At 38.1% G+C, this 25,680-nt stretch overlaps 4 protein-coding genes and 3 pseudogenes across 7 annotated transcripts; 5 read left to right on the top strand and 2 right to left on the bottom strand.

Moving 5' to 3' along the window:
- Positions 1 to 1,242: 1,242 nt before the first annotated feature.
- On the top strand, positions 1,243 to 3,499 carry LOC104705314 (TPR repeat-containing thioredoxin TDX-like; annotated as a pseudogene). The gene is made up of 8 exons (XR_015596460.1): positions 1,243 to 1,501; positions 1,593 to 1,654; positions 1,742 to 1,766; positions 1,878 to 1,924; positions 2,087 to 2,226; positions 2,292 to 2,405; positions 2,595 to 2,625; positions 2,978 to 3,499. The product of XR_015596460.1 is annotated as a TPR repeat-containing thioredoxin TDX-like (transcript).
- A 66-nt stretch (positions 3,500 to 3,565) lies between these two features.
- Positions 3,566 to 4,956, bottom strand: LOC104782735 (F-box/kelch-repeat protein At3g16740 pseudogene; annotated as a pseudogene).
- Positions 4,957 to 7,646: 2,690 nt separating this feature from the next.
- LOC104782745 (TPR repeat-containing thioredoxin TDX) lies at positions 7,647 to 10,605 on the top strand. The gene is made up of 10 exons (XM_010507762.3): positions 7,647 to 8,001; positions 8,116 to 8,149; positions 8,354 to 8,500; positions 8,603 to 8,690; positions 8,783 to 8,863; positions 8,973 to 9,037; positions 9,196 to 9,336; positions 9,402 to 9,515; positions 9,735 to 9,765; positions 10,100 to 10,605. The coding sequence occupies exons 1-10, from the start codon at positions 7,889 to 7,891 to the stop codon at positions 10,432 to 10,434; spliced, it is 1,149 nt and encodes a 382-aa protein (XP_010506064.1). The 5' UTR covers positions 7,647 to 7,888; the 3' UTR covers positions 10,435 to 10,605.
- A 63-nt stretch (positions 10,606 to 10,668) lies between these two features.
- LOC104782753 (F-box/kelch-repeat protein At3g16740 pseudogene) lies at positions 10,669 to 11,978 on the bottom strand (annotated as a pseudogene).
- A 561-nt stretch (positions 11,979 to 12,539) lies between these two features.
- On the top strand, positions 12,540 to 13,231 carry LOC104782762 (uncharacterized). Its single transcript, XM_010507783.3, has 2 exons — positions 12,540 to 12,900; positions 13,002 to 13,231. Exons 1-2 carry the CDS (start codon positions 12,598 to 12,600, stop codon positions 13,161 to 13,163), a joined length of 465 nt encoding a protein of 154 aa, XP_010506085.2. The 5' UTR covers positions 12,540 to 12,597; the 3' UTR covers positions 13,164 to 13,231.
- Positions 13,232 to 17,352: 4,121 nt separating this feature from the next.
- Positions 17,353 to 22,328, top strand: LOC104782771 (uncharacterized). 2 transcript variants are annotated; one of them, XM_010507795.3, is made up of 11 exons: positions 17,353 to 17,791; positions 18,099 to 18,395; positions 18,488 to 18,565; positions 18,655 to 19,187; positions 19,408 to 20,016; positions 20,104 to 20,258; positions 20,564 to 20,754; positions 20,856 to 20,989; positions 21,300 to 21,631; positions 21,738 to 21,841; positions 21,987 to 22,328. In XM_010507795.3, exons 2-11 carry the CDS (start codon positions 18,101 to 18,103, stop codon positions 22,055 to 22,057), a joined length of 2,502 nt encoding a protein of 833 aa, XP_010506097.2. In that variant the 5' UTR covers positions 17,353 to 17,791; positions 18,099 to 18,100; the 3' UTR covers positions 22,058 to 22,328. The 2 variants fall into 2 exon arrangements, with proteins under 2 accessions (XP_010506097.2, XP_087309366.1); XM_087453240.1 differs by having other exon boundaries at positions 17,562 to 17,791; positions 19,401 to 20,016.
- A 118-nt stretch (positions 22,329 to 22,446) lies between these two features.
- On the top strand, positions 22,447 to 25,455 carry LOC104782778 (surfeit locus protein 1). 2 transcript variants are annotated; one of them, XR_015559104.1, is made up of 6 exons: positions 22,447 to 22,837; positions 22,937 to 23,037; positions 23,564 to 23,808; positions 24,275 to 24,449; positions 24,669 to 24,952; positions 25,055 to 25,455. XR_015559104.1 is itself a non-coding variant. In XM_010507806.3 (6 exons), exons 1-6 carry the CDS (start codon positions 22,642 to 22,644, stop codon positions 25,122 to 25,124), a joined length of 1,065 nt encoding a protein of 354 aa, XP_010506108.2. In that variant the 5' UTR covers positions 22,447 to 22,641; the 3' UTR covers positions 25,125 to 25,455. The 2 variants fall into 2 exon arrangements, 1 of the variants encoding a protein (XP_010506108.2); XM_010507806.3 differs by having other exon boundaries at positions 23,564 to 23,802.
- The last annotated feature ends 225 nt before the right edge of the window (positions 25,456 to 25,680 follow it).

Genomic DNA, 25,680 nt, shown 5'->3' on the forward strand with positions numbered 1-25,680 from the left:
TTCTGCGAATCCAGACCTTTAGGGGATAGTTTAGTGGGAAACTCATGGTGTATCCTTTTAGGATACCTCAGGATTTTAATATGCTGATCACAAGTATATGCGACTCCACAGTGAGAGAAAAGCAACTTGCTAGTTAGACCCCAAATATTCACACAGCTCTTATAAACCTCAAAATGAAATTTGCATGTCAAAAAAAAGGTAAAATGACCATCTTTTCTCCCTGATGATGATACAGGACAAGTGATTAGCATCCATTCAACTAAAGGACTCCTTCCTGCTCATCCTTTACTTCACAGCCACAGCACCCAAGACTCGTTTTCTTGAAAGTTGACATAGATGAGGCTAACGACGTGTCGCTGGCTGCTTCTTGGAAGTTGGAACATTAGTAACCTCCCGACCTTCAGAGATTGGCAAAGAGGTGGACAAAGTTGTCGGAGCTGATAGCTTGAGCAGAAGATTGCACAGCACTTTACTTCTAAGTAATCGTTTCTCTCTTCTTTCATTACCGTCCTCTGGCTTGTGCTTATCTTTGCAAGACAACGGTTGTCCCATCATTTAAAATTGTCGCATAACTGTTAACTTATTTGTGATTGTTTACATGACAGATCAGATTCGAATCAATATAAGACGTGAAAGAAGAGTTACACGAGCAGGGATCCCCTTTCTTTTTTCAGCTAATTAGCAAATGCTAAAGATGGAAAAAAAATTAGACTTGATCTTTCTTTTAGGGGTATTTTTAATACGCAATAACTTGGATATAATTAAACTGAAGATAGGAAAAGATAACAGTAAATAAACGACAAGTACAAGCTGATAGATTAGGGTGGGTGGTGCAGCTTGTTTGATTTGCACTGAGCTAGGAACATAAGAGCACTCAAGTAGTGGCCAACAACCTGCTTCTATAGACTCGCCAAGATCCACTTGTTTGAAGTATCCCTTCTTCCCAATGATATAAGCTACAGTATGTTGCGAGTGGGGCGAGATTTACCTCTGTTTACCTCCTTCTCATCAACATAGAAACTTCCACCTCCAACCAGAAACTGAAAACCGGTGAGTGCTTTCATGTCAACCGCTAAGTACAACTTGTTCCATGACACCGCATCGGGCTCAAGCTACTAATCATCTTCTTCCATATATGCATCTCTTTTATTAGTTTGGTGTAGGTTATTCATTTGCTTTATTCTTTCATTTCCTCCATCTCAGGCATAGGCGATCATTTTGCTAACTGGGAATGGTTCTCCTATGCCTCAAGCCTTTTCACCACCTCAAACTCATCATCATCATCATACTCGTGCCTCTGTTGATTCTTCAGCTATGCCTCCTAGCTTCATGCCTACAATATCTTATCTTAGTCCCGAAGCTGGAAGTAGCACAAATGGACTTGGAGCAGCAAAACTAACAAGAGGCTTGACATCAACATGTCACGACAACCAAACTAATGCATCCAATATCAATTGCTCAGTAGCTGTTTCAGGTTCTACCGGTGTAATGGCTCCAACAGGTATACACAGAGTCATATATCCCTGATACTAAATTCGAACATAGCTTAGTAGTAATTCCATGGCTGTAAATTCAATCTATTTATTGTGCAGTGGCTTTACCCCCTGGCTCGCAAAGCATCTCTGGCTGGGTTTTTAGAAAAACGCAAAGAAAGGTATACACAACAAACTCTTCACATTATACACAATTCAATAGTTTTCTTGAGCTAACTCTCTTTCCTCATCGTGTGTGCGTTCTGCAGGGTCACGAGCGTATCGCCATATTGCGTAGACAAGAAGTCATCGACAGATTGTCGCAGATCAATGTCTGAATGCATTAGTTCTTCTTTGAGCTCTGCACCCTAATGTCATCTACAGTAAGATGAAGGTTGTTTTAAGACCATTCCACAAATGCTGCAACTCGCGATGCCAACGAGGCTTTACAGGTGATCATTTCTCTTGACATAAACTTGTTTTGTTTGTCCAGAAATTAGATTGGTAAAGCAACTTTGTGTCTCAATAGTTGTATAGCTTGTGAAAGTAATGTTGTATCCCAATGGTGTTCTTCCATAAACAAGCTAAACTAGCTAGTTTATTCTGGGGTTTAGTTCAACCCTGATTCAGCTAAGGGGTACAAGTCACGAGGTATGGCTACGGCCATGTTAGGCCAATGGGAAGAGGCTGTGCTGATCTACATGTAGCTTCAAAATTAGATTATGACGAGGAGATAGGGACGATGCTTAAGAAGGTAACTGTGGAAACCTCTTGATATCACTGTACCAACAGTACGCTCTCATAATGTGTACTTCACAGGTTGAACCCAATGCAAAGAGAATCGAAGAACACCGCAGAAAATATCAACGCCTGAGGAAAGAAAAGGAGTTTCAAAGGGCTGCACGCGAGAGACAACAACAGCAAGAATCCCAGGTCAGACAGAAACATACCCATGATTGAAAAACTATAATGCCATTGTATTTACGTTCTTAGCAGAAAGCACATAAGCCTGATTCTTCTCCATAACAATATAACCTCTTTTCACATAATCAACTTCATATCATATCAAACATCTCAAGCTCATTAATTTGTTCTCCTTGCTCCTGAATCCTATCAATGCAGGAGCGAGAAGCTCAGGCTGCACTCAAAGACGGTAAAAATTCTATCCATTTCTTTCAAAGGTTCTCTACTTCATGAAATTACTGCAAAGAACATGTGTCGGATCATTTAACTGTGAGTCTCGTCCCAATGAATTGTCTGCACATGATAGTTTGGTAATTTGGTGGAAACTTACGGTGTATTGACGCCTCAGTAGCGTTCTGTTTCTGTAAGATACCGCTAGTTCCTCAGGATTTTATATGCTTATCACAAGTATGCGACTCCACAGTGAGAAAGCAACTTGCTTGTATCTTAGACCCCAAATAATCACAAAGCTTTTATAAAACCCTAAATAGAAATTTGCATGTCAAAAAGGAAATGACCATCTTTTCTCCCTGATGATACAGGACAAGTGATTAGCATCCACTCAACAAGCGAACTAGAAACAAAGAAAAAGGCCGCTAAGAAGGCATCGCGTCTGCTCATCCTTTACTTCACAGCCACATGGTGTGGACCGTGCCGTTATATGTCTCCTCTGTACTCAAACCTGGCAACACAGCACCCGAGAGTCGTTTTCTTGAAAGTTGACAATGTCAACTTGACATAGACGAGGCCAACGACGTGGCTGCTTCTTGGAACATTAGCAGCGTCCCGACTTTTTGCTTCATCATAGATGGCAAAGAGGTAGACAAAGTTGTCGGAGCTGATAAAGGTTCCCTTGAGCAGAAGATTGCACAGCACTCTACTTCTAAGTAATGGTTTTTCTCTTCTCTCATTACCCTTTTCGCGTGTACTGTACGTATCTATGCAATACAATCGTTGTCCCATAATTTAAAATTGTAGAATAACTTTCATAGGATTTGTAATTTGTTTACATGACAATCAGATCAGTAATAAATATAAGAGCTAAAAGAAGGTTTAAGAGCAAAGATCCCTTTCTTTTTCAGCTAACTTAGCAATGCTAAAGAAGGAAAAAAATGTAGCCTTGATCATTCTTTTAGGGGTATTTTGATACGCAATAACTTGATATAACATGATGAAGAGACTAAAGAGAACAGAGCGCCAGAGGCCATGTTGAGAAACCAACAATTGTCGAGATACAAATTATAAAACTGCAGATGGGAAAAGATAAGAGCAAATAAACGACAAGTACAAGCTGGTAGATTAGGGTGGTGCAGCTTGCTTGATTTGCACTGAGCTAGGAACATAAGAGCACACAAGTGGCCAACAACCAGCGTCTATATACTCGCCTAGATCCACTTGTTTGAAGTATCCCTTCTTCCCAATGATATAAGCTATGTTGCGAGTGGGCGAGATTTACCTCTGCAACCTCTGTCTTTATGAAGAACCACCGCGACCTCCTTCTTCTCATCAAGAAAGAAACTCCCACCTATAACCAGAAACTGAAAACCCAAACCGGTGAGTGGTTTCATGTCAACCGCTAAGAACAACTTGTTCCACGACACTGCATTGGGCTCAATTTTGCTACTAATCCATATCTACACGGTATACCCACCACATTGTTGAAATAGCACCGCAAGATGCTCTTCTCTGACACTAGATAGCGTCACAGTATCTTCATAAAAAGCGTGAAAAGGCAGTCGCAGACGCGGTCCAAAAGTCTCGGTTGTAAAATCAAAACATAGTAAGAAGTCAGGGATGTCTGAGATCACACGCACTTGCCCTTGTACTGCAGTTGGAAGCTTCTCGTAAGCAAACCAGTAAGTGTTTCCCATGAGAGACACACCACGCTGATGATACTCTATATCCCAGTCGGGATTGACATCAACAACCTTCCATGTATCAGAGTTTAAATCATAGATTTCAAACTCACGAAGTAGGCCCTTCACTCTAGAGTCGTAATCATCAAGAAATCTCAAGACTTTGTAGCTACGAAGCGAGTACTTGTCCTTCCTCTCGTATCCTAGAGCGTACCGGTCGAACAATTTGTGGTAAGAATTCCAAGGTTTGATCCACCTGGTTTGCCCCGAACAAGGGTTCCAAACAACAAGATTAGAGCTGTCTTTGGTGATGCATAACAGTAGACCGTCGCAGTGAAAGATTTTAGATATCTCTACACGATCTGCAGCGTCGTCTAGGCTAACAATTTTACCTATACAGTCTATAGATGGATTGAGGAGATTGACGCTGAATAAACAAACCCTATATTGGATCATCATGACCACCTGAAACTCTTTCCTGTGATAATTTTTTGCTGCTGCTTTGGCTTTACCGATGTGCTTCATTGTGAAGCTCCGATTTGTGGATAGACCGTCTATCATAGACGGTTCCACTTTTTGCATGTAGACCGCACTCCTCTCAGAGATGTCACGGAAAGCCTAGAGAGCACATCCTCTGCCAAATCCCTTGGAAGATTCGATAGCATAGTGGTCCTTGTGTTTCAAAATTTGAATCTGTAGTGGTAATAAACTAGGGTTACAAAGAATAGAACTCTTTCAGTTGAATGGTTTTGATGCTCGTCTCAAGGCTTATGCAAATGTTTATCTTATTAATCAACTATAGTTTCAGGTGGCTTATCTGGCACGTCAAGAAGCAAAACGAATAATATATTCTTTTACAAGCGCGGCCTGATGAGCAACCTATTTCCGGTTCTACAATCTTTAAACAGTGAAACCGCAAAGGACATGTGTCATTGAGTGGCTAGGAGAATTAGGGTCAAATCAAGTTAAATCGGGTCTATTTTTTGGTTTCATTTGGATTAAGTCAAACTAGATTAAATAGTGTATACTTTGTTTACCAGATTTTGGTCTAATGGAACTTATGAGAGCAAATAAGACATGTTACTTGGGAAAATTAGTTGCTTATGTTTCCCTTTGATTATTTCTCTAACTATAAACCGGTTTATGTATGATTTATGTACTGGTTTAGCCAAGCATAGGTTATGCAGCATAATTTCATATCCGGTTTAAGTTAATGCGAATAAAAAACCAGTTCAACGGGTACACAACCAAAAAGAATAGTGTTCGGTTTCGGCAACAAAGGTTTGCCGAAGGAACCCAATCAATCAAAGTCAACTGATATGAGCAGACACCACCGCGTAACAGAAAAAGTAAGACACCCACCCCTTTCACGTTTTCGAAACTCGACGATTCGCTCTCACATATGTGACATTGTCCTTACAACTAAGTATATGCAAGAACAATGTCACATATCTCAAATTGGCAAATATATAGTTAATTACACTAACTAAATGTATCATATGCCCACATTTACCAACATACATATGACATGGTATTAACATCATAATCAACATATTTTGGTACTTCAAAATTCGGTAAAGATTGGAGTTGACCAAAGGTAGATTTTAAAAATATTTATTTTAATTAAGATTAATCATTAAGCATGAATTTTGATCATTAAACATATGTTTTATATCAAACTAAAATAAAAGGTCAAGAAATAACAAGAATAACCTAGTGTTAACATGAAAATTTGGAAGCATAGTAGAGCAATCTGCTTTTTCATAGCATCAAAATCACAATGCGCATTTTCAGAACAACTACAAACACATCCTCATATTTGCATTCAATTTTATCAAGATCCTATCTATATATGCATGCGCAAAATTCATCTCTATAGCCAAAACATTTGGTTATGTATATAAAGTTTTGGTTCATTTTTAAAAAAATACACTCTAGTGCAATACAAAAGAACAAAGCCATAATAATTTTAGTTGAAGTGGTTAGTGATATGTAAATGTAACTTGGATTAATCCCAAGGTCGTGACAATTGATTAGAATTGTTTATGCTCAACTAAGGTGAAAATGCATAGGCCAAACAAGATGAAAAGTCATGATATCATTCGTAAATTATCCAAACAAGGTGAGAGTTTATTTTAATTTAACTTCAAATATTTTCTTAATACCATTTTTTTACAAAAAATAGTTCGGTTTCTTTCATTACAAGTATAGAGTTTTTATGCAAAAGAAATCATCCAAATGACTATTTTGTAACATTATTTTCTATGTCAAACGAATGGAGGTCAATTACTCGTAGTCAAAAGTGATATGTAATAGGCGGCTCTCTCCTCTCTCCTCCTTTCTCTTTTTCTCTGATCACAACTCCGTGCACCGAGTGAAAGTTCCTCCGGCGATTCCGGCGTTGAAGAGAAACTACTGGTCCATGGCGCTTCATCCGTAGTCCATTGCACCTACCGGCGAGGTCACCAGATCGAAATCAAGGGAGTTTGTGGCGAGGAGAAGCTTCTGCAGGACAATTCTGGTAAGAGCTCTACCGGCGGCGTGGCTTTGCGGTTAGAAGAAGGTAGTTCTCGGCGATGAGAAGGATACGGCGGTTAGATTTGAACGGCTGGAGACGCAGGAGGTTTTGTCACGGCCGGTGGTTTGACGGGGGAGGTCTACCGCCGGAAAAGCAAGGCTAAGTCACCGTCGATGGCTGTTTAGATCTACTCCCTACTGCTCTATCTCTATCAGACTGAACCATGGCTTCCGGATTGTTAGATCGGTTTCTTCTTCCTTCTCTTCACAACTCTACGGTGGCGGGATGGTGATGGTCCTGTGTCACCTTCTCTGTTTGACTCCCGTCTTCCTGGCTCGCCGGTGGTCCTGGACCGACGAGTATCCGCAACTTCGTGGGAAGGCGGCTGCACTAGGGTTCTCCTTTGCAGATTAGAGTTTCTGGCTCATACCGGTTAGCTACCGGTTTAGTTTGATATATCCGGGTTAATTTTGGTCTTTGTTACCTGATTTGGTTTGTTGTAATCGGACTGGGCCCTAAGGGGATAATTGTATGGGCCTATTCCAAAAATAGCCCATTAGGCATATATGTTTATAAATTGAATGCCTTTTAACAAAAAAAAAAGTGATATGTAATATAATGTTAGTGTACCATCAAATTTGATTTTTTTTTTTTTTTTTTTGGGTGAAGCGTAAAATTTTGATTTTATTACTCAGTTTATTTCTCTAACTATAAAAGTAAAACGTGAATTTCTGATACTCTGATACATTGGCAATTATGTTATGTATGCAGCAAAACATTTAACAAAAGACATTAAATTCATAATTTATAAGGATTAAATGAATTAGGGACCAATTTAAGCATACAAACCGGATATGAATTTAGTCGGGTTAAGTTAATGCGAATACAAAACCGGTTCAACCGGTACACAACCACAGAGAATTTGGCGACAAAGGTTTCCTTCGGGGAAACCCAATCAATTGATACGAGCAGACAGACACATCGAACCACCGTACTCCGGCTGATTCTCCCACCGTACGATCATATTAAGGAGCTGAAGGAGTCAGTCTCGTCAAGCTATTTCCGGGGAGAGAGAGACTATGATGGATGCGAATCAGGTAGCAGAGCTTAGAAGATTCGTCGAAAAGTTGCAATCGAATCCTTCGATTCTCCACGATCCTTCTCTGGTTTTCTTCAAGGAGTATCTCCGAAGGTGACTTAATAATCTTCTCTTTCTTTCAATGGTTCTCAATCGTATGTTGTAGACTTTTCCATGGAGCTGTGAGAGTTTCTTCTAATCGATGTTCGTTCCCGTCTTCTCCTCCAGTTTAGGAGCTCAAGTTCCCAAGATTGAGAAAACTGTAAGTTGTCTCTCTAATCGCAACTCTCATGTTTCTTTCTTTTTTTAGGGTTTTGGAGCATTGGTAGAATTATCAGGTCACGTTTGTTTTTAATAACCTGGTGTGGAATTGATTCTACTACAAACCTTTTCTGGGCTGAAGTGTATCTTTATGGTTGATTAGTGGTTCTTCTTATAAGACTCAAATGATGGTACCACAATGCAGGAACGAGATTATGAAGATATGACTGAGACTAAACCCAATTTCTCTCCTAAACATGATGATGATTATGATGATGATGATGTTATGGAGTCTGATGTTGAACTAGACAACTCTGATGTAATTGAACCAGACAATGATTCTCCTCAGCCGGTAGGTGTAATGTGTTAAGATGTCATCTTTGGATATTATCTGGTGGTTGTGTCTCTATGCAATTTTTTTCCCTGATTGTTTGATTTTACTTTCTTTCCTTAGATGGGAGATCCTACAGCTGAAGTGACAGATGACAATAGGGATGATGCTCAGTTAGAGAAGTGTAAAGCTATGGAGGCTATCTCTGATGGTACATAACCACCATTGATATTGGTTTTTCATTTATTTAGTTCATAGGATTTTCCCCATGGTTTCGTTAATGCTTGATTGGTTGGTATACAGGGAAGTTTGAAGAAGCTACAGAACATCTAACCAAAGCCGTCATGCTAAACCCTACTTCAGCAATTCTCTACGCCACTAGAGGTAACTTTCTTTTACTAGTTCTCTCTCTCTCTCTCTCTCTCTCTCTCTCTCTCTCTCTCTCTTTTCATGTGGGTGATCATTCTGAATATTTGTGATTGTTATCCTGCAGCTAGTGTGTTTCTAAAAGTTAAGAAGCCAACTGCTGCAATTCGCGACGCCAACGAGGCTTTACAGGTGATCATTTCTCTTGACATCAACTTGTTTTGTTTGTGCAGCAAATGGATTGGTAAAGCAAGTTTATGTCTCAATAGTTGTATAGCTTGTGAAAGTAATTTTGTATCCCAACGGTTTTCTTCCATAAACAAGCTAAACTAGTTTATTCTGGGGTTTAGTTCAACCCTGATTCAGCTAAGGGGTACAAGTCACGAGGTATGGCTAGGGCCATGTTAGGCCAATGGGAAGAGGCTGCAGCTGATCTACATGTAGCTTCAAAATTAGATTACGACGAGGAGATAGGGACGATGCTTAAGAAGGTAATTGTGGAAACCTCTTGATATCACTGTACCAACAGTACGCTCTCATGTTGTGTACTTCACAGGTTGAACCCAATGCAAAGAGAATCGAAGAACACCGCAGAAAATATCAACGCCTGAGGAAAGAAAAGGAGCTTCAAAGGGCTGAACGCGAGAGACAACAACAGCAAGAAGCCCAGGTCAGACCGACACATACCCATGATTGAAAAATATATTATGCCATTGTGTAGCTCTCTCTTTGTATAATTTTACGTTCTTAGCAGAAAGCACATAAGCCTGATTCTTCTCCACGTGAGAGTAGCAATATAACCTCTTTTGACATAATCAACTTCATATCATATCAAACATCTCACGCTCATTAATTTGCTTCTCCTTGCTCTTGAATCCTATCAATGCAGGAGCGAGAAGCTCAGGCTTCACTCAAAGAAGGTAAAAATTCTATCCATTTCTTTCAAAGGTTCTCTACTTCAAAGAACATGTGTTCGAACATTTATCTGTGAGTCTCGTCCCAATGAATTGTCTGCACATGATAGTTTGGTAATTTGGTGGAAACTCACGGTGTATTGACGCCTCAGTAGCGTTCTGTTTCTGTAAGATACCGCTAGTTCCTCAGGATTTTATATGCTGATCACAAGTATGCGACTCCACAATGAGAAAAGCAACTTGCTTGTATCTTAGACCCCAAATATTCGCACAAAGCTTCTGTTTCAGCTTTTATAACACCTAAAATGAAATTTACATGTCAAAAAGGATGATGATACAGGACAAGTGATTAGCATCCACTCAACAAGCGAACTGGAAGCAAAGAAAAAGGCCGCGAAGAAGGCATCGCGTCTGCTCATCCTTTACTTCACAGCCACATGGTGTGGACCGTGCCGTTATATGTCTCCTCTGTACTCAAACCTGGCAACACAGCACCCGAGAGTCGTTTTCTTGAAAGTTGACATAGACGAGGCCAACGACGTGGCTGCTTCTTGGAACATTAGCAGCGTCCCGACCTTTTGCTTCATTAGAGATGGCAAAGAGGTAGACAAAGTTGTCGGAGCTGATAAAGGTTCCCTTGAGCAGAAGATTGCACAGCACTCTACTTCTAAGTAAGGGCTTATCTCTTCTCTCATTACCCTCTTCGCGTGTACTGTATCTATGTAATACAATCGTTTGTCCCATAATTTAAATTTGTAGCATAACCTTCTTAGGATTTGTAATTTGTTTACATGACAGATCAGATTAGTAATAAATATAAGAGCTAAAAGAAGGTTTAAAAGAGCAGAGATCCCTTTCTTTTTCAGCTAAATTAGCAATGTTAAAGAAGGAAAAAAATGTAGACATTGTTTTAGGGGTATTTTGATACGCAATAACTTGGATAAAATAGGATGAACAGAGTAAAGAGAACAGAGACCATAAGAGCAAATAAACGACAAGTACAAGCTGATAGATTAGGGTGGTGCAGCTTGCTTGATTTGCACTGAGCTAGGGACATAAGAGCACACAAGTGGCCAACAACCAGCGTCTATAGACTCGCCAAGATCCACTTGTTTGAAGTATCCCTTCTTTCCAATGATATAAGCTATGTTGCAAGTGGGGCGAGATTTACCTCTGCAACCTCTGTTTTTATCAAGAACCACGGCGACTTTCTTCTTCTCATCAACAAAGAAACTCCCACCTATAACCAGAAACTGAAAACCCAAACCGGTGAGTGGTTTCATGTCAACCGCTAAGAACAACTTGTTCCAGGACACTGCATTGGGCTCAATTTTGCTACTAATCCATATCGTCACGGTATACCCACCACATTGTTGAAATAACACCGCAAGATGCTCTTCTCCTCTGACACTAGATAGAGTCACAGTATCTTCATAAAAAGCGTGAAAAGGCAGTCGCAGACGCGGTCCAAAAGTCTCAGTTGTAAAATCAAAACATAGTAAGAAATCAGGGATGTCTGATATCACTCGCACTTGTCCTTGTACTGCAGTTGGAAGCTTCTCGTAAGCAAACCAGTAAGTGTTTCCCATGAGAGACACACCACGCTGATGATACTCTATATCCCAGTCGGGATTGACATCAACAACCTTCCATGAATCAGAGTTTAAATCATAGATTTCAAACTCACGAAGTCGGCCCTTCACTCTAGAGTCGTAATCATCAAGAAATCTCAAGACTTTGTAGCTACGAAACTTGTCCTTCCTTTCGCATCCTAGAGCGTACCCGTCGAACAATTTGTGGTAAGAATTCCAAGGTTTGATCCACCTGGTTTGCCCCGAACAATGGTTCCAAACAACAAGACTAGAGCTGTCTTTGGTGATGCATAACAGTAAACCGTCGCAGTGAAAGATTTTAGATATCTCTACACGATCTGCAACGTCGTCTAGGCTAACAAGTTTACCTATACAGTCTATAGATGGGTTGAGGAGATTGACGCTGAATTAAAAAACCCTATATTGGATCATCATGACCACCTGAAACTCTTTCCTGTGATAATTCTTTGCTGCTGCTTTGGCTTTACCGATGTGCTTCATTGTAAAGCTCCGATTTGTGGATAGACGGTTCCAATTTTTGCATGTAGATCTCACTCCTCTCATAGATGTCACCGGAAGCCTCGAAAGCACCTCCTCCGCCATATCCCTTGGAAGATTGGATATCATCGTTTTACTTGTGTTTCAAGTAACCTTTTTACTTTTCTTCTCATGTATCTTCCGGATATATATGACTATGAGAGGTTTCTTTCTTTCTAAGATTTCTCTATGTACGGTTGAGATCTGGACACATGTCAAAGGCACTTCATGATCTCATCCTATTCCACCGGGGAATCAAACTGTATGCGAAGATGACGGATAACGGGTAAACACTTAAACTAGCAGTTACCTGTTTTCAGGTGGAAATGTCTGAGAAATAGCCCGATCTTGGCCACGTTTTGCCTCTTTGGATGCAGACGCAAGAGAAACAGAGCATGAGTGCAAATGAAAAACAGAGTATCAAACTTTTATGGTGTCACTGATCATAGCTTTTTTATCTTTTTTCCGAGTCCGAGAAAAGTGGCGCCTATGGAGAATTGTAGTTATATTTTTGTATTTTTTACCCTAATGGGCTAATTGTATCCTTATGTATAAACCGTGTAAAAAATTTAAGGAAACAAGAAGGCCTTGAATTAGCCCATTAGGGATGAGGTCATCCAGTGTAAAATGATTTATTTGCTCTCCATAATCAGACTTCTGAATTTACCAATTAAAATTAAGTTTCTAGAAATTCACACGCGGAGGGAATATGAGGCGGTTACCACCGTGGATGCTCGGTGGCGCTTCCACCGGTGAAGCAACTGATCCACGCAACGTATCAGAACCAGAAGAAGCTCCCAAACCAAAGGCTGAGAAAAGACCGAGAAGAAACGTAAAACCCAAAGAGAAAGACTTAAATCTCAATTCAGATGAACCTAAACGAGCTCGTATGAAGATTGGAGATGAAGCTAAGCGTAGCAATAATGATGGTCCGGAGATGGTTCAACCAGTCATGACTGATTTAGAAAACCAAGATCTCACTGTTGATGACTTGTTAAGCTTTGCTCATGAGGTAAATTAGTTCCAAAGTTTTTTTTACTGATTATATATTTGTGAATTTTACTTTAATTACACTAATCATGTTCTTTTTTACAATTAAACCATTAATCGCAGTATGTCCAAAGTGATGAAGTGGTCCAGACAAGCAAAGAGGATCAAGGGCTTTCATCAATGTCTGAATCAAACATTGCAACATCATCTCAAGGAGGAACCAGAGATTTAACAGCACAGGACATGTTAGCACTGCTAATAGGTCCTTTTTTCAAGAAACACTAAGGAATCTAATAATCTGAATTTGGTTTTGTAAGTGCTTCAACGTATATATATGATCAAGCTTCATATTTTTTTTTTGCCTATGATATATGAAAGACGCAAAATACAATATTGAAAGAGGAGGAACAAGTAATGTAGGAGCTACTGAGTTCATAAGCCCAAGTACAAGGGCAAACGAAAGCATTAGTGCTCCTGAAAACATAAAGATTTCTCAGTTTTGGCAACTAAAAGGACCGAAAGCACCACTTTTTCAAGCGCATCAGTGACGTGCTGCCTTAATCAACATCTAACACATACAAACATGTACACATATACACATACACGTACACGAATCAGAGACCTAAAGATTGAATCACATAACACTGACTAAACTTTCAGATTCCCAAGTTGTAGTGGAGGTGGGTGTATTATATACCGACGGCCACATGTAGATGTAGTAAACCCTAGTTGTTTTTTTTGGTGGTGCCTTAATGGGCTTGTTCTTTTAAATCGTTTATTGGGCTTATACGAATTGTCTTTTCAGTTTTCTGTAAATTTAGCCGAACTCCTCCTTTGATTTGTTCATTAGTAGTGGTGTACCTTAAGTCCAATTAGTGTCTTTGTATCATGATTTTGAAGCATCATGCTTAGTTTTACACTTAGGATTTGATTCGGAGTCCAACGATGTTAAATTTGGCTAAAAATTATAAAAACAAAGACATAAAACCAGATCTTTCTTAGACTACGGCTTTTGTTTCTTCTTCCAATCTTAGAATTTACTTATAGCATGGAGTAATTATATTCCAAGCTTCCAGTTGAATGCTTTAAATACCTTTTAATTTCTCGTTTTCTATATACTAAATCAAAAATTACTCGGGATATGAGTGTTATATGAATATAGTGGATTTCTCGCAAATAGAATATCTAAATTTGATTAATCAACTATGTCATGAAATTTTTAAGAAGCCATGAAATCGACGATAGAACGTGTATGTCAAACGATGAAATTTGTTAGGCTATTGTGTATGTCTAAAGAAAGGAAATGCATTTTTTCTTTTTCTTCTTCTTCTTTTTTTTTTTTTTCAAACGTGATCAATGATTTTTTTTTGTTTTTTTTTTCGAATTGTTGATTAAATTAATTGTGTACTTTTCAAATTTATATTTTATAGTTTTAAACCATCTCCAAAAAATTTTACTTGTTTTTTTTGGCGGCTGCTCAACCCAATTCCAATCTTCAACTTCTTCAACATGCAAACGAAGGTAAGACGAACTAATTAAATAAAACTCTACAAAATCAATGTGAATCAACAAGCGTACAAATTCGACATTATATCTCAAATTTACAAATCTATATTTAATAGTTAATTACACTAATTAAATGTATCATATGCACTTACCAACAAACATATGACATGGTATTAATATCATAATCAACATAATATGGTACTTCGAAATTCAGTAAAGATTGGAGTTGACCAAAGGTAGATTTTAAAATATTTTATTTTAGTTAAGATTAGTCATTAAACATGAATTTTGATCATTAAACATGTATTTTATATCAAACCAAAATAGAATGTCAAGAAACAACAAAAATATCCTAATGTGAACATGAAAATTTGGAAGCATACTAGAACAATGTGCTTTTTCATAGCATTAAAATCACAAGCGCATTTTCAGAACAACTACAAACGCATCCTCATATTTGCATTCAATTTTATTAAGATCCTAACTTTATATGTATGCGCAAAATTCATATCTATTGCCAAAAATTTTGATGCATATAAAGTTGTGGTTCATGTTTGAATAAATACACTCTAGAGCAACACAAAAGAACAAAGTCATAATAATTTCAGTTGATGTGGTTAGTGATATAATGTAACTTGGATTAATCACAAGGCTATGACAATTGATTATAATTTTATATGCTCAATCAGGGTGAAAATGCATAGGCCAAACAAGATGAAAGGTCATGATTTCATTGGAAAATTATCCAAACAAGAGGAGAGGTTATTTAAATTTATCTCAAACTGTTTTCTCAATACCAAATTTTACAATAAATGGTTCAGACTTTTTTCATTAAAAATTTTAAACTTTTTATGCAAAAAAAATCACCCAAATGGCTAATTTATAACATTACTAGGTAATATGCCGTGTATATGCGCAGACTGTTGTATTAGTTATGTTAATTCATTTTAGTTTAAGTAATAATCATAAAACTATGAGGATTTTCTGAAAATATTTTTTAATAAAACTTTTAAAAATGGTACTTCTGAAAAGTGGTATTGAAAAAGATGTATTTTTGAAATTCTCCCTAAAAATACATATATAACAAACAAATTTCCTAAATATCAATAATACACTGTATTTATTCAAATCATACAGTATCAAAACATACCACTTAATTTTAAAATATTGTAATGATAAAAATAAAAATTTACTATGATATTCAACATTTACCTATATTTTTTAATAATTAAATTCCAATTTTTTTAGTATCAATTAAATATATTTCCTATAAAATTATATAATATGAAATTAAAAATCCCAAAGATTAATTTATTTTTAATCTCTTTTATATTCACCTTAATTTAAGCTATATTGCTAGGTTAGATTCTAATGATTTTCTCTTTGTAGTAAAAATTTGGAAATGGAATATCAAATTGTTTTTAAATATAGAAAATCATTAAATTACAAAATTTTGAATTAAATAAACATTATAATATATTTTGGATCACAAGAACTAAATATAATGATGAGTATACAAAAAAATGTATTACAAATTTTGCCGAGGTAAGAGAGAGTTAACATTTTTGATTTAATAATTCTATTATAATAGTTTGTTTTGTTAAAATATTGCATACTTTTAAAAATAAAATAAATATACATGAATGAAGATGATTTTTTTAGTTTGATTCCCTCATTGGGCTTTGTTTGAAATTATTATTGTTGAATATGCATCGGTAATTGTTTTTTTACAGCCACCAAAATTTTATTATACATATGTAATTGAAAATTAAAAATAATAAGAAGACAAAGAAGGAAAGAAGAAATACATAAAATCAAAGAAATAAAATTGAATAAATTATAAGATAAATATAGCAAAATATATAATCACACTCTTACCATGAGTTTTGAACTCATGCAAAAATATAAACAAAAAAATATATATATTTAGAATTTGAGATGATGTGAAAATGGTTATTTATAGGATTTTAAGGGAGGAAAATTACATTTCTAAAATAATTTAATTAAAGGAGTTACAATTATAATTTATAGTGTGTTTGAATAAAAATGAATGGAAAAATAGTTAATTCGTAATTTATGTAATTTCAGTTACAATAAATAGTAAAGTGTGGATTTAAAGTATAGATTAATGTACATTGACAATACGTTAGGATAGCAGTGGGAGAGGCGTCTACATGGTTGCATGCTCAGGCAGAGGACGAGGATGAGGATGTATCCCCAATTCTCAACGCCCCAAGTGCTCCGGAATCGGGGCGCGTAGGTCACATGCCTACTGTTTTCTCGGGTTATCGGTGTTTTGTAGATGGCTCATGGAAAGCGGATGATGCTTTTGCGGATGCAGTATGGGTGTGTTCATCCTTTCAGGATGCTTCGACGACGAGGGGCACAACCAACTTCCAACATGGCCTTTCCCCATTACATGCTAAAGTAGAAGTCTTTATTTGGGTTTTGTGGTGTGTAATTGGTCATGACTATCGAGATGTGGCTTTTTATACAGATTGCTCAGACTTGGTGAAGATGGTGTTTTCTCCTCAAGACTGGCCGGTCTTCAAAACCTACCTCGACGATATCAAGATGGATAAGGAGGAGTTTTGTTCTTTCTATTTTATCTTTTATTTCAAGAAATGCTAATGTAAGTGTAGATTCTTTGGCACGCCAACCGCGTACATCTCCACATCATATTATGTTTGTAAACGATTTTCCTTTTTATTGGCTCTCATGAGCTGATTTTTTTGTTCTCCACATCATATTTTTTGTTGTTATCTCCACATTACATTTTTATTTAATTAAAAAAAAATATTATTTTTTAGAATTAAATGCTAAATGGACCCATAAAAGAGAGTAAAACTTTATTTTCATGTATATTCTCTATCTCAAAAGAGTGCAGGTCAATTAAGCGAAGTTAAAAGTGATATGTGATATAATAATGTCTTAGTGTACCATCAAGTTTGTAAAATTCTGATTTTGTGTAGCCTAAGGTCATTTAAAAAAAAAATTATTATGTGAAATATAAAATCTTTTTTTTTAACAATATATCTATTATACGAATTACGGAATAGTAAAAACTTATTTTTTTAAAACTGTAAATATTATATTGTAAATACGTTTGATTTTGTAAAATTGATTTCAGTTATTTTGAGATGGGGAATAAAGTTACAAAAAATTAGCAAATACTATGTTATATGTTTTTTTTTGTGTGTGTGTGTGTGACATAACACCCAAAATAAAAGAGTTTAAGGAATAGCTTGTACGACTGTGTCCATCGCCGGAGGTGTGTGTGTTTACCTCCCTCGCTCTCCCTCTCTCTGTCTCTCTTTTACCGCGCTTCTGGCAGACACCAACTACTACCTAATCTGCTAGCAATACATTTTGCAGATCGAATTGACCCAAAGTGAAGATCACATCAGGTAACCACCGCTCCCAAAAAATCACACAAGTAGCTCGCTCCTTCTTCTTTACTTTTCTAGTACGTGTCCCCGTTGCTAAATCTGCTCAATTCTGAGTGTGATCTGGATCGGCTGCGTTATCGATTTCGTTTTTTTTTTTTTAAAGCCCCTTTGTCTGAGCTTTGGATCCAGTCAAGTGATTATTAGATGCGATAAAGTTGGGATTGTTGATAAATCTGTAAACTGTATTATCGGTTAGAGAGACACAGAGACGAATGGATTTGGGATTTCTAAAATTGACTAAAATTTTGATTCTTCTGTGATGCAGGAATGAATTTCTTGCTTCGATCTGCTTCTTCCGCTACTCATCGGCCTCCAGTGAGCGAACCACCAGCTACTCCGCCTCAACCTCAGCCCGAAACAACCAAGTCGGGAGCAACTTTGGAAGGTTTAATAGCTGAAGAGCCTTTCCCGCAATATCCATCAGTTGAAGATCTTGATCGTGTGGCTGATGGATCTAGAGACGATGATGGTAGTGGAGAGTCAATTCCAAAGTCCGGTGGTTCTTGTATGGAGAGATTCTCAGATGTTTCTGAGGAGCAAGGATGGATCGCCATTCCATATAGTAATCAACTTACTCTCCTTTTACTTCAAAATTTTCAAGCTTTTGATTTCGTCTTTGTTAGTTATCCTGATTTGGTGATGCCTTATCTACAGAGGAAATCCCGGATAACTTGTCTGAGTCTGTTGATATCCATTCGTTACGTTCACTGGATCGTTCCTTTGTTTTTCCTGGTATGGATGTTGTTTCTCACATCACCTCGATCATTTGCGTTTAAACTGCGAGTAGATACTGAACATCGAAGACATTTTTTCTACTTTAGGGGAGCAGATTCAAATCCTTGCATGTTTATCTGAGAGTAAAGGAGACGCAGAGATCATTACCCCTTTTAAGGTTGCTGAGGTCATGAGCAGAACTGGACAGAGAATGGTCTCTGACAAACAGAATGGAGATATGTCTGATGGGGCGAGTACACCGTCAGGGGATGGAGAAATGAGTCCTGATGCTCAGTTTGCGACTCAGAATGGTGACAGTCCTGGTAAAGATAGTTTGGATTCACAAAAGGACTTATCTGATGGTGAATCAATTTTGAGGATGGAAGATCATAAGAGACGAACAGAAGACTTGCTTTCCAGGTTTCAGAAGTCTCATTTCTTTGTTAGGATTGCAGAGTCTGGTGAGCCACTTTGGTCCAAGAAAAGCTCTCTGGTCGCAGATACAGAGATGGATGAAAAGAAGAAAAGTAGACCTTGTGTTAGTGCTTTTGTAGATAGAGGAGAATTCGATCCTAATGTTTCTGGAGGTGTAGCTAGAAGTAAGGCAAAATGCTGTGCCTTACCCAATGGAGATATAGTGGTATGTGATGGTAAATTTGTTACTTTCTTCTGTTTTGATAATAAAACTATGGTAGTCTGTTTGAAGTTATATATGAACCACTGAAATTCATCTTCTTGTGTAATCCGTTGTCTAATTTATGTGAATTACCACACTACTCGTTCATATAGTCTGAACTTTTTATAACCTAGTTAATGGACTTACTGATTCTCAGTCAACACTTTTGTTTGGAAGGATGCAGGTCTCTTTACAAGTTTATATTGTAGACTGTCCCAAAGAACCCATCATTGAGATACTGCAGTTTGAAAAGCATCAGGACAAGGACCAAAATTCTGAGAACGATAAGGATCCTTATGGGAACCTTTTAAAGTGGTTGATACCGTTGGATAACACTATTTCTCAACAACCCCGCTCACTTGCACCTCCTGTAACCCCTAGCCCAAGTATAAGCAGCTCCGTACACAAGCCAGCTATTTCTTCTACATCAGGCTCGCAACTCTTCTCATTCGGCCATTTTAGAAGCTACTCCATGTCCGCTCTACCTCCAAACACCGCACCAGTTACTGGACCCATGAAAACACAAAGCTCTAAACCATCATTTGATATTGAAGATTGGGACAGTTACTCTGGTCAAACGTTACGAAACGGTAAGAAGTCTGGGACTGAAGAGCTTTTATCTTTCCGGGGTGTCCCATTGGAGCGGGATAGGTTCTCTGTACGTTGTGGACTCGAAGGTATCTGCATTCCTGGTAAAAGGTGGAGGAGGAAACTCGAGATCATCCAACCGATTGAGATTAATTCTTTTGCGGCTGACTGCAATACAGATGATCTTCTCTGCGTTCAGATAAAGGTGCGTCTCTCAATGCTGTTAAAATTTGGTGATACTGTGGTCAGTTATTTTCTGAGCTGCGTCGTAATTTGCCTTAAATCCTGGCAGAATGTGGCTCCTATCCACGCTCCAGATATTGTAATATACATAGACGCCATAACAATTATTTTTGAAGAGGCTGGGAAAAATGCTTCCCCTTCCTCAGTACCAATTGCATGTATTGAAGCTGGAAACGAGCACAGTTTGCCGAATTTAACTCTCAGGTTAGCCTATTTTCCTAAAGTTCTTCGGAATGGTTTCTGTTGTATTGAAATTTTCCCCTATCACTCTTCTTGATATAATTGATGGATGTAGATATCAGCATCTTGGATTTAGATATCAGCATCTTGGATTTAGATACCAGCATAGTAAAACTAATTATTAGATTTAGCCGAGTCTCTAAGAGAAACTAGCCTCAACAAGCATAGTCGGTTGGAAACTAAAACCAGAGTTAGAATGCACCTTACAGCTTTCAGGAACATTATAGAGTGCATTTACCTACCCTAAATTTTTTCTTGTAACTTTTCAGGAAAGGTGAGGAGCACTCATTCATCGTGAAGCCTGCGTTTTCTGTTGGGAGTAATTTGAAGCCCTCTGCTGCAAGAAAAGAACTCAAATCATCGAGTTTATCTCTTCCAACTGTAAATTTTGAAAGAACAGGGAGCGGTTTAAGTGGTGATCAGTATCTGGTTATGGTGTCATGTCGGTGCAACTACACAGGTAGAACCATGCTGCCGTGGTTTGTAGCCATGTTTTGTGTCTTTCTTCTGTTCAGATCTATAGCTGGTTCTTAATTTTTTTTTTTCCAATGTTGGATTCAGAATCAAGGCTGTTTTTCAAACAACGGACAAAATGGAGACCACGAGTTTCGAGGGACCTGATGATCTCTGTTGCGTCTGAGATGTCAGGAGAGCCTTGTGGTCCTCATGGGAGAGCCTCTCAACTACCTGTTCAGGTCATTCTCTCTCTGATTATCTCTAGAAGTTAAATGCAATAACACATGAACTAATGGAAGGCATTCGCAGCCGAAGTAACTACTAGTGTGTACCCAAATTATTTGAGCTTTAATTAGATGTTGTCCCTAAATTCTGGCAAGTAGTTGTGCCTTCCTCAGTTAAGGCTGGCTTTGTACAAATCCCCTAACTGCAGTGTGGTTCTAATTTTCAAATCAAACCAACCACTGGCCATCTGCAAAGACCACCCAACTGATATCCCAAATGGCGTATTTATTTTTGTACCTCATACTTCTTCTCTACTTGTTTCAGATTTTAACTCTTCAGGCATCGAATTTGACATCAGAAGATCTGTCTTTGACCGTTCTCGCTCCTGCATCCTTCACATCACCTCCGTCTGTAGTTTCCCTAAACTCCACGCCTACGTCCCCTGTAAGCCCATTCCTAGGATTCTCTGAGTTCACGGAGAGGGTACAAAGCGAGAAACGCAACACAACGATGCGTAAACACCAATCGTTACCCCCAATTCCTCTGGAGACAAGAACAGAGAACACAAATGGTGAATCTTCCAATCCTTCAGATGTTGTTCCGAAGAGCGGCTTAGGTTGCACACATCTCTGGCTACAAAGTCGAGTTCCCTTGGGGTAAACATCAAATAAATAAAATACAATGAGCTTTATTCTTGGGTATGGTTTTACGTCTTTTACCATTATAAATTGATAACGGGTTTTTACTTTCTAAATGCATCAGATGCGTTCCTTCGAAGTCTACAGCTACGATCAAGTTAGAGCTACTCCCTTTGACGGATGGCATTATCACTCTTGACACTCTCCAGATCCACGCCAAGGAGAAAGGTAAGCAAAACAACTCTCTTAGTTCTCACCAAATGACTAGAAACACTTGTGCTGCTTCGGATCTTCAATATGTTTTGGAATGATTCCTAATCATAGATGCTCCTGTCTAATGAGTGAAAGACCAACGGACTCGTTTGTGTGACAGGTCGTAGATACATTCCAGAGCAGTCTCTGAAGATAAACGCAACTTCAAGCATTTCCTCTGGGATTTTCTAGTCTTACCCAAAACCACTTTTGCATATTGTTAGAGAGCCAACAAGATTCATCAAACACAGAGAACAGTTACATCTCAATAGCAGGCTCATCCAAAAGATTGTGTTGAAAATTGATTTTTGCTTTCGATGTTTCAAGGTTTGAAGATAATTTATGTTGTAAAAACCCACTGTGTTTTTCTTATTTATTTGAACCATGTATTTGCGTTCTTTGGCTTCTTTATTTGCAAAGAGAGACGAGACATTCATTGGTATCAAATTTATATCTGTTACCATTTGCTTATATGTAGAATCAGATCATCAAAACCGAAGATTAAGCAGATCTCTGTTAACAAAATCCTAATTATCTTGGAAAGTTGCATAATAAATTTCATGATAAGTAATGTAATGGATAAAACAAGTTACAAAATGAATCACAAAAGAAGTCATCATGAGCACCGGAATTTAGGTACACCCAAATGCAGGGAAACACAGCTCGACAAAATCTGAATTCTGAAGCCATTTTGTTCGCAGTGACCCAAGTCGTAGTCGTCGTGAAAGGCAAAAACCCTTTATACCTCCGGGATCAAAAATCTTGGAGAGACGAAGATGGCGACATCGTTGTCTAAACTCCTTACAAGATCGAACGCTCGGAGCCACTGGTGCTCCACCACAACCAGTAGCTCTGCCTCTCCTTCTATACCGAATCAATTCTGGGCACGACACTTCTCTGCCGTCGCCGAATCTTCCTCCTCTAGTTCCGCGGCGCTTGGAAGCCAATCGAGTTCTTCTACTCCACCGCAAGGTATGTCGCTCGTGCTATGTATTCCGATGTTTGAGCTTGAAATCTGGGGATATTAAGAATCAATTTGTAAAACATCTTAAGCCCTTTTTTTTGTTTCAGAGAAGAAACGAGGGTCCAAGTGGTCACAATTGCTGTTGTTCTTACCTGGAGCTATTACCTTCGGCCTCGGGTCATGGCAGATCGTCAGAAGAGAGGAAAAGGTCGGTGTAGTTATTTCCAAATCAATGCAAGTCCTTTAACATTTTAGTTTCATGTCTCTAGCTGAGTTATAGTTTGTATTACTCTGTTAGCTGGAATCTATATAATCTGCTTCACACCAGTTCTTGTAGTGGTTTTGGGATCAGTAAAGGAGTTAGAGTAACTAGATTCGTGATCTGTGTGATCTGGGTCACACTCTGATAGTCTGATCTATGCTGAGGCAATGTAGTGTAGTTTTGTGTGTCGCCGTATAGACCACTTAAGTTCAAATGAGAATTATATCACATTGATGTTCAAATGTTCGTAAATCTTTCATATAAGTGAGCTGACGACACTCTTATTGGATTGTGAACCCATGCTCAGTACTGGCTACCATGCCTATGTCTTGGTTGCAGTTTCTCTTTATTCCGTTACTTGATGTCTTTACTTTTCATCGTCCAAATAGTTGCTGAAGCTGCTACATTTAACATTATATGGTGCTTTTGGCTGAGTAGACTCTAAAGCTTTATTTATTCCTGTTTAACGCAGTTCAAAACACTGGAGTACCAACAGCAACGGTTGAATATGGAACCAATGAAGCTAAATACAGAACATTCTCCTGATAAGAATCTGGATGCATTAGAATTTAGACGGGTTAGTTGCAAGGGTGTATTTGACGAGCAAAAGTCTATCTATTTGGGTCCACGGTCTAGGTCCATATCGGGAATTACTGAAAATGGATTCTATGTCATCACACCTCTAATGCCGATCCCTGGTGACCTGGATAGGTGAGGGTAATGATCCTTACTCTTTGCTTATAAATCTTTCTATTACCCTTTTTTGGCTTTCTTGTCAGCCGCATAGATTAAAAATTAGGGTCTTATCCTCATGTTTTCAGTGTTGACTGTGAAATTATTAAGCTCTTTCTCAGGGTGTAATAGCCAATAGGCCACTGGTTTCTCTAATCCCATTATACTCGCTAAACACTTGTCCTTGATTGTTTGACACTAATCGTATTCTTTTGGAGACTCTGATGGGCAGAGATTGACATACTAAAATGGTTTGGTTAATAACTGTTAGACAGCATCTAACTTGTAAAGATTTTTAGAATTAAGTAGGTACTATTCTTCTTTGTGCTCTGCTGCAGAATCACTTACGCCTTGATTGGTCTTTGACTTTTACGTACTCTTGGCAACTATTTTTAGCTATAGCTGTTAATTGTTTGCTGAAGTCGGATATTTATTTTCGTTTTTACTCTAGCATGCAGTCACCTATTCTGGTGAATCGCGGATGGGTTCCTCGAAGTTGGAGAGAGAAGTCACCGGAATCCACAGATGCTGACTTCATTATAAACCAGTCAATAAAAGCTGAATCAATCTCCGACGAACGAAATTCCTGGTGGAAATTTTGGTCTAAGACGCCAGTGATTACAGAGGTTGGTTTTGTTATACCCTCTTGTTCAGAACTTCGTTCATTTATCATAAGGCCGGATTCTCACATGTTTGTTTTAGCTCGAACTGTAATCTTTTGGATGTATCGGGATAGAAAAATTGAGACAGATTGAATTCAGCTATTTGCAACGATTTACTAATTTGGTTTGTCTTTATCGAGTCTCTTGCATACGTTGTGACTTGTGAAAACTGAAATCTTGCAGGAGCAAGTACCTGCGGTTAAGCCTGTAGAAGTCGTAGGTGTGATCAGGGGAGGAGAGAACCCGAGCATATTTGTTCCGTCCAATGATCCAAGTACCAGGCAGTGGTTCTATGTAGATGTTCCCGCGATGGCTCCAGCCGTAGGCCTTCCTGAAAACACAATATATGTAGAGGACGTCCATGAAGACATAGATCGGAGTAGACCCTATCCGGTTCCTAAGGACATCAATACCTTGATTCGTAGTAAAGTCATGCCACAGGACCATCTCAACTACTCAATAACATGGTAAACTCAATACAGATACATGAGGCGTTCTTGGCATTCTCTGGTGTTAATTGCTATGGTAAATGAATGACATTGTGTTTGTGTCTGTCTATTGCTGAACAGGTATTCTCTCTCTGCGGCTGTCACTTTCATGGCTTACAAGAGACTCAAGCCAAAGTCTGCCCGCAGATAAAATATCTCTCTGCTCAAATCAAATCTTATCCTTTTTTATCACTTGTTTGCTGTAGTAATAATTGCAGTTGAGAATGGGTTTAGGTTTAAGCTCTCATAAGGAAAAAGGACTCAGTGAAATTCTTAATGTTGTGATAACTTGATAGAAATTTGTAATTTTCTTATTCTACGATGGAAGACAGTTCGAATTTGAAGCCATTTGTAGGTTACGTTGAAAAGTTATAACCGAGAGACGTGATCGTAGAACATATTTATTTTAAGATTGTTATATTGTTAAGATCAAACTTTGTAACGGTTCATCGAATATACCAAAAGCTTGTTATTTATCAGCACTTATTGTTGTTAAAAAAAGTCATTTTGCTTTAAAGGGAAATTTGCGGTTTAGAAGAGTAAAGTCTTTGGTACGAATTAACCAGTAGCAGTTAGAACATAAATTATAAGACTCTGGATATTTTACCAACTCGCGAAGCACATAGGCAAAATCATTTGTTTGGTCTGATGGTAAAGAATACATAGTTTGATCCATTTTATTTGACAAAACATCTGTTAGTTTTATT

Source organism: Camelina sativa, chromosome 1 (genome assembly GCF_030686135.1).
Source record: "Camelina sativa cultivar CO46 ecotype springtype chromosome 1, ASM3068613v1".
Taxonomy (NCBI): Eukaryota; Viridiplantae; Streptophyta; class Magnoliopsida; order Brassicales; family Brassicaceae; genus Camelina; species Camelina sativa.